The 8,795-nt window shown below is 35.8% G+C and overlaps 1 protein-coding gene across 2 annotated transcripts; it reads right to left on the reverse strand.

Moving 5' to 3' along the window:
* Positions 1 to 454: 454 nt before the first annotated feature.
* On the reverse strand, positions 455 to 8,047 carry LOC127863365 (beta-1,3-galactosyltransferase 1-like). 2 transcript variants are annotated; one of them, XM_052402847.1, is made up of 2 exons: positions 7,824 to 8,047; positions 455 to 2,999 (listed from the first exon to the last, which is right to left on the reverse strand). In XM_052402847.1, exon 2 carries the CDS (start codon positions 2,805 to 2,807, stop codon positions 1,437 to 1,439), a length of 1,371 nt encoding a protein of 456 aa, XP_052258807.1. In that variant the 5' UTR covers positions 2,808 to 2,999; positions 7,824 to 8,047; the 3' UTR covers positions 455 to 1,436. The 2 variants fall into 2 exon arrangements, with proteins under 2 accessions (XP_052258807.1, XP_052258808.1); XM_052402848.1 differs by having other exon boundaries at positions 7,745 to 8,047.
* Between the last annotated feature and the right edge of the window lie 748 nt (positions 8,048 to 8,795).

Below are 8,795 nucleotides of genomic sequence, written 5' to 3' on the forward strand. Positions count from 1 at the left end.
TAAAAAGTGTGTTTAACCGATCTGAGCTATTTTCCAACTTGTCCAAGAAATCAATAAAACCAATGTATTGACTAAGTTTCACGATGATTAGGCAAATATGTGACTTCTATAGTGTTCGATCACAAGGTTTCTCTCTATATAGTCACATAAGGAAAACTGCCCCAACCCCCTGGCAGTCATGTTTATTGACCCATCGGGACCATTTGCAAACTCATCTGAGATATATGTAAAACCAATCTTTTCACCAAGTTTCATGATGATTGGGCAAAAAATGTGACTTCTAGAGTGTTCACAAGCTTTTTTTACTATATAAATATAAGAAAACTCCCCCCCCCCCCCCCCCCCCGCCCCCGGCAGCCATGTTATTCAACTGACCGGAACCATTTTCCAGCTCGACTCTCGTATCAAGGAAACAAATGTTCTGACCAAATTTCATGAAAATTGGGCCAACATGTGACTTCTAGAGTGTTGACATGATTTCACTATATACATATGGAGAAAAATGCCCCGCCCACTGGCGGTCAAGTTTTTTCACCGATCTGGACCATTTTCGAACTCGTCCGAGAAATCAATAAAACCAATCTTTTGATAAACTTTCATGATGATTGAGCAAAAATTGTGAATTCCAGAGTGTTTATAAGATTTCTCTATAGCCAAATAAGAAAAACTGCCCCGCCCACTGGCGGCCATGTTTTTCAACGGACCGGAACCACTTTGGAACTCAACATATTATTAAGACAAACATTGTGACAAAGTTACATGAATATTGGGCATAAAATGTGACTTCTACAGTGTTTACAAGTTTTTTCTTTCTCTTTTTGACCTAGTGACCTAGTGTTTACCGGAACGACCCAGTTTCGAACTCGACCGAGATTTCATTGGGACGAAGCTTCTGACCAAGTTTCATAAAGATCGGACAATAAATGTGGCCTCTATAGTGTTTATGAACAAATGTTAACGGACGGACGGACGACGGACAAAAACCGGTCACAAAAGCACACCTGAGCAATCAGGTGAGCTAAAAAATTTGTTGTTTTCCCTATTAAAAATATATCACATTTGTGCATACAATACAGCAATGCAAGTGTTGTGGTTTCAGACAGTAGACATAAAGTCTAGAAAGTCAATTAAGCTCACTTGATCAATCTATTCAAAACACGGCAGCAATATTAGAAATATTTCTCTATCGATTACAATATATTATGCTTTTCTGTGTAAATCAGCAAACACAACTAAAACACAATTTGAATAGGTATTAGTATCAGCCTTTTTGCACGTAATTTGAACTAACCATACTGTCCAAAGAAAACGTTTACAAAGGTTTTTTAACTAATGGCTCCCAACAGTTTTCTTAATATTACAAACTTAAACAAATGTGACTTAATTAAGTTATGCAAGCCGGTTAGCAAATGACCATATTATTTAATTTCGCTTAGTTATAACTTCCATAATCCAACAGGACTGCAAGTTTTTTTCCATATCACAGTCAACATCGAAGGCCTCACTTGATGAACTGTTAAGACGCCATCCTGTTTGTAATCACATAAATTAAGTTTGGGCTCTGCGAAGAAACCTAAAGTTTTCTTTAACGAAAACCCGAGTTTCCTCGCGCACAGCGCAACATAGACGTCTTCCAGATGGAAGAAGGGCACGTGCGGAGAAACATTGTAAATATCCGACACGACATTAATGCTTGTCATGTATCCAGTCCCTGAACAAAACCCTGGATAAAATTTGTCCGGATAGGAAATGAAAGACGCGTACCATTTTGAATTTTTATTCCTGATTGGAGATGCCTTTGGACTACATGAGCCGGTAAGTCCTGTTTGTAAATAGTTTGACATGTCAGTTCCAGACAATAACGTAATTAAAGAAGGTACATTGACCCACATGTCATCATCTGTTTTGATAACAAACTTTGCATTCGAACATTTTGTTGATGCCCATTTAAAGCCCATTATTGTTTTGTAAGTAAGATTATGGTAACTGTCGATAAACGTCTCCTGAACAATATCGTGATACATTTCATTTTCCTTCATCACAAATTCCTGTAATCTATCGTCTGCTGTTTTTCCTAGGAGGAAAACGTGCCTAACAATTGCAGTATTGTTTTTCGTGTACGACAACCATGTGCGCCGTAACGTCTGGCGAATAAAGCCATTCTTGTGCACGGTGGTGACAAGTATAAGGAGATCAATTTTGTCGCGAATTTCCAATGTGTCGCAGATGTGGTCGTTCTGAATAACATATTCAAAATCATGTTTAAAACAATTATCACAGTCACTCTGGCGCACAGTTGTATTCTGTGGCATCTCGTCTTTTTCAAAAAGTCCGTTTTTCATACGTGATTTAATTGCTAACATATTCTCTATGCTTGCTTCGGTTCGTGTTAAATTAAGATCAACCAAGGAAACGCTGTTGTATGCGGTAACATTCAGGGGTTCATTCTTGCTGGGGGCGATTGCTGTTTGGCGCATTTCCAGGTTGAAACGATCATATTGCTTCTCAAAAAAACTAGAGTCACTGTACGTGATAGTTGATAATTCAAATGTTATGTTTGTTTTAAAAATGGTTGAGTTTGTAAAGTACAAATCTAACACATGGTTGAATGCATTTATCGCACCTGACTTCATTTTAATGGAGAAGACTTTAACAGTAGAAAGGCGATTGGATGACTCAAACAAGTGAAACAAAACTACGACAACCAGCGTCATAAAACTAAACAATATGAATCGGACTGTCAATCGACTTTTACAAGCCCTGAAAGCATTTGTTTTTCCTTGCATATTGACAAATGGATGCCACATGTTCAATAATGTAAACAAAATTACTACTAACACCAAACGTTTTTGTTATTAATATGTTCCATTTCCATTCATTTTCCTAAAACATTAATAACGTCCGTGCAATATCCCATCTTTGTTTCAGACTTGACACCGTAGCAGCCGTGCAATATCCAATCTTTGTTTCAAACCGGGCACAGCAGTCCGTCATTTCATCTGCAAAAAAGAAATCATGTTAACTATAATGTTTTATAAGTTTCCAGACATTTTTACTAGTTTTACAAAACTGAATAAAACATTTTATAAAATGTTTGCAGTCGAATTTTTTTATTACAAACATTATAGATTTCTGGCTACTACTGTGATTTATGTGTCCATGCCTAAGACAAATAAATGTGTGATCGAATTCGTAGCAATTAACAACTTTTTATCAACAGCTTTTAATATAAAACGATTAACGTTGCATAAGCCATTATCAACGAAAACGTAGTATTTACGTCACTAAACGCAAATTTTTTAGGATGATATTGAACATTACACATACACGAGTTTATGTGCTGATACGTTTAAGAATATGAAACCTGTGTTTGCAAAACATCATGCATCAAAAATTGCAATTCCGCGACGCTGGTTTTACATTCAGCATATGAGCGATTGTAATTAAAATTAAAGATTTAGTTGTCTTTTTATGTCGAATAATTAAATTTCTATACGACGAGCGCAACAGTAAATAAGTGTGCATTAAATAGGAATAATACTGGATCAATCGTGAGGTAATGGCGCCAATGAATCGGTTTGAACTCTTTAAGACGTGCATAAATAAATTTGACCTTTCCTTGTATTGTTTCTTATGGTGTCAATGACAATTGACCTTAAAATCGAATATGCTGCTTATATGATTGTACGTTGATACTTCAGATAGGGGTTGAATAGTTTATACAAATTTAAATTAGAATCGACAAATACAATATTTTAACATTTAAAACCCGCAAAATGGAAGAACGCGTGTGGAAATCTTCCCCAGATCGTAAGTGTTCATGCAGATTATTACTTTTAGATTAATATATGCAAATATAATTAATAACACAGATGACCATTTAAATCGATGTGTGAACATGACGTGCATATCAATTACATTCTGCTTTCCGTCAATGTTATGAAAACATGAGTTTTGTTGCCAGTAATGCAATTAATAAATACGTAGAGAGGTTCAAAAATACAAATCTCTCTGTAATAGTATGACCCGCCTCGTGCGAAAATGGGTCTTTGTCGTATGTGGCCACCGTCGCTTTTGACCAGCCTGCGCAACCATGGAGTCTGGTCAGGGGCTACCATGTCCGCTTATGAGATCACAGAACCTGGCATAACTTTATAGCGGATTTGGTAGCTCGGAGGCTGGTCTATACTATGGCCGCATATCGTATTAGGCCCCAGTTTCGCACCTCGCGGGTCGTATCATCTTCATTATTCCAGGTGCTCAGTGACGCATGGTTTGCAAAGAAATGGACAGTAATACATATATTGGGAGTCCAGGGGCTTATAAGACGCAGTGTCTGAAACATTGAGAAGATTTTGTCGTTATCCGGATAACATATTGAGACACACATCGATTGGGATCGTTTATGGGACGTAACCCGATGCGCGGTGGACAATAATTTAAGGAAAGTGAACACAGTTTATCACTGTGAATGACTTTATGCGTGTATACAACTGGGAAAACACTACTGTATTTGTCAGGCGTTGTGAGTGTGAGCTTTTTTGTTAAATGTGCATGTATTTTGTTACTTTATTTTACACATGTTAGATTGTTAAATTGCTAACCCGACATTGTTTAAGCAACACATCAAGGAATATCTATCCAAAGAAAATGAATAAAACGGATCACAGACTTTAGCCAATAGCGAATGAGCACGAAAAAGATCGTCGTATATTAAAACGAACTTGTTGGGAAAAGAGGCCAAAGTACTAAGTGTATATAGACTATTAATCTAAATGTTAGTAACCGACACGACATTCGATTATCACCACATTAATTACGACTAATTATATATAGTTTCCTCATGACAACCTTCCGCAAACACAATTTTATAGAAATAATTGGTATACGGTACTTTCGCACATATTTTATCATAATATTTGTTACGTGGCTCCAACGGGACCACAATACATTTTACGTCCGTGAATATGACAAACTATTTTAGTTAAAACCTCAATCAATTGAGCTCGTTTGACTATTATTGAAATGAGTCCGTATCCTGGGTACAACCAGTTATTGGCATCTTATGGGCAGATATAAAGAACGCTTCCCACTGTGGGGATCAAAATATCATTTATAAAAGTCTTACTTTAAAAATCAATAAGACTGATTCATTTGTTTTGTTTTGTGGGATTTGCAGTATTTAGTCTTCCGATCACGTTTACACTGATCCTAATAACTAATTCGTATTTTTATAAAGACGAAAAAATGTTTATTAATACAGATGTATTGGTACTAAATATGATTTATTTGCGCTATTATCTAAGAGATTTGATGTTTATTTCGGATTATTTTATCTTTTTATTGACTAAACAAAAGTTCTTTATACTATATATTCCAAAGTAAACAATAACAATTTACTCGTCTATTGTACAACTTAAACAATGTACCAAAAAATAATTATAACATATGTTAGCATATGTTAAGTAACAAATCGAATTCTTATTCAATAAAACGTAAGTAAAAAGTAGCTCAGTACTGAAATAACTATGCCTTAAAGATAATAAAGGAATTTATGTTTAATTTGAAGTAGGACTCAAAGTAATATGACGTGCAAAGCACAGGTGAACTTGCTTTTGTTGGTTGAAATTGTAAACATACCATTTAACCTTGTTCACATGCCTGGATGTAACATTCTACAGCCAGTATAACACATACTGCGATATCATGTGCATGCGTTGTGAACTTATTGGCATATATGCTTAGTAGATAATTTAGGGACTCATAAAGATCCATGCTATTATTTTTTATACGGCTAGCATATTATCACACAATAATGCAGCTTAACTAAAAAAGTATCTCGACCCCCACCCCCTTGTAGACCCCCCCCCCCCTTGTAGACCCCCCCCCCTTGTAGACCCTCCCCCCCCCCCCCTTGTAGACTACATACAAGTTTCCTCTTCCAAATTCAGTATATTTAGAAAGAGTTTAACACTTAACTGCGTCTATTTTAAGACAACAAGTGTGTTGGAATGTAATGAATGCTTACACGAAACAGCGCTCGATAGAACTTTATTTCTACATATATGAATGCTTGTATGGACAATAAACCAATTATCTAAGTGGCTACTTACAAGCACTTATCTTATTTCAAAAGTTACACAAATCAGTATTTAATTACAGAAGTAAGTGATTATTATTTCCTGAACATCAAATCCTTGATGTTAATCATCTTAATCTAGCGTCTAGAAAAAAGGCCTTGGCAAACAGCGTAGACCCAGATGAGACGCCGCATGATGCATGATGCGGCGTCTCATCAGGGTCTGGCTGTTTGCTTAAAGGAATTTCTGTTAGTTATATACTAAATATAGAAATAAATATACTAGACATCCCAAATTTTGAAAATAAATTGATCCCATTTAGAAGGATGCGGGAGTCCACTAGGCATAAATGGGTAAATAGCAGTGAAAATGACCGTGTTAATAACTTAATACAAACAATTCATATAACGGATAACTTAGTTTTTTATGTAAATGTTTAATAAATAAAAACCGTATTTACAATTCGGTTACGTATATCTCACTTCCGGATTATCAGTGATCAATATTGAAGCAAATATTGAGCAAAGACTAAACCGGTGTTCTTCTATGATGTCTATCAAAAATTTCATTCAACATTGGCATTTAAACATGTCAAAAATGCCAATTAAGTTGTATTTCATTAACTGCGTTTCTTTTCTTTTTTTTAATAAATTCCTTTATATTATGTTTGCGATCCCTTGTTTTGTCAGTCATAATTACTACACGTATATACTATTGAACGGATGATTACATTAATGTAAGTGACATTAATGTCGGGCGGGCGGGCGGGCGGGCGGGCGGACGGACGGACGGACGGACGGACGAACGGACGGACGGACGGACGGACAGACAGACAGACAGACAGACAGACAGACAGACAGACAGACAGACAGACAGACAGACAGACAGACAGACAGACAGACAGACAGACAGACAGACAGACAGACAGACAGACAGACAGACAGACAGACAGACAGACAGACAGACAGACAGACAGACAGACAGACAGACAGACAGACAGACAGACAGACAGACAGAAAGATAGATAGATAGATAGATAGATAGATAGATAGATAGATAGATAGATAGATAGATAGATAGATAGATAGATAGATAGATAGATAGATAGATAGATAGATAGATAGATAGATAGATAGATAGATAGATAGATAGATAGATAGATAGATAGATAGATAGATAGATAGATAGATAGATAGATAGATAGATAGATAGATAGATAGATAGATAGATAGATAGATAGATAGATAGATAGATAGATAGATAGATAGATAGATAGATAGATAGATAGATAGATAGATAGATAGATAGATAGATAGATAGATAGATAGATAGATAGATAGATAGATAGATAGATAGATAGATAGATAGATAGATAGATAGATAGATAGAAACGTTCTGGTTAAGTACTGAATAGTTCGATGATGAAAATCCGTTCTTCTGCATTTGCCCTTATGTCAAATAACTTATACCTAAACATACAGTATTACAACAAATCTTCCAGATGAGGCAGCAGCAATTTTAAGTTCAATATCAAAAGATTAAAACTGATAAACCAGACGTTAAAACTGCCAACATACTCAAGATATCCTACCATTTAACATTCACAATTTTCAAATGTCGTCCTTGAAATGTGTACACTTTATTTTAAATGGAAGCTTTTTTACCTGTTAAGCAACCGAATTCGGCTCTAAAATACACTACACTCGTCCTTATCGTAGAAATTATATTTTAAACTTGACTCACCGAAAACCACTCCACACATTGTTCTTGTAAACACTTAGAGCGAATACAAAGTATTATATGCACAACTCAAACTGCATTCCTCAGCAGGAAAATAATTCAAACCATTCGTTCAGAAAACAAACGTTTCGTATATGCGCCCGAGTTTACATCTCGACAAGCAACATAGCTGTAATCACAGTTACAGAGCCTGAGAACGCATGCATGTCTGTGTTATTAAAAAATTCGCCAGACTAGGCAGGCTGTATCAGCGCACGTTTTGCGTGATCTATCGGTAACTGACATATGTTGGATACAGCGCTTTACGTGTGTCGGATACAGGTTGACTTTGGTTTGCGTACGATAAGAATAAACTGTAAATCATGGAGCTGATTATATCCCGGCTTTAGTTCCTTTTTACGTAAAATAACTGAACACGCCGAGGAAATTGTTCAGAGTTATTTGTATTGCCATAATTACTTTGCATCCGAATTGTAATAAATATAATGGTAAAATCACTCTAGAGCCCATATGTATGACTTCATATTGATAAAACCGGACATATGCAAGACTGATTTTGATAGATTTTACACAAAAAAGAAGCATTATAATATCAGAGATACTATAGCTCAGTAGTATCTCATATCGACTCCTGTTGCATTTATTCCATGCATATTGATGATGTTAATAGGTAATACAGATTTATGAGTAATAATGCGTTGTTAATTTAGAGGTTAAATACTTCGTGCCACAACATACATGTACTGCGTTAGTTTAAATATGAAGGGTGTTAATTCATTACTGTACACACAGTGAACTCATAGAAACCAATTATTGGACGATTGGACGATATGTACGGTGGCACTAAGGTGACATCTGCTGTCCAATTAAAAGAAGACAGGAAAACAGAAATTGTGTTTTCCGCTCCAAAAAAATAAAAAGACAGGAAAACAGAAATTGTGCTTTCTGCTCCACAAACAAATAAGACATACGGGA

This window comes from Dreissena polymorpha, unplaced genomic scaffold, assembly GCF_020536995.1.
Source record: "Dreissena polymorpha isolate Duluth1 unplaced genomic scaffold, UMN_Dpol_1.0 chrUn006, whole genome shotgun sequence".
NCBI lineage: Eukaryota > Metazoa > Mollusca > Bivalvia > Myida > Dreissenidae > Dreissena > Dreissena polymorpha.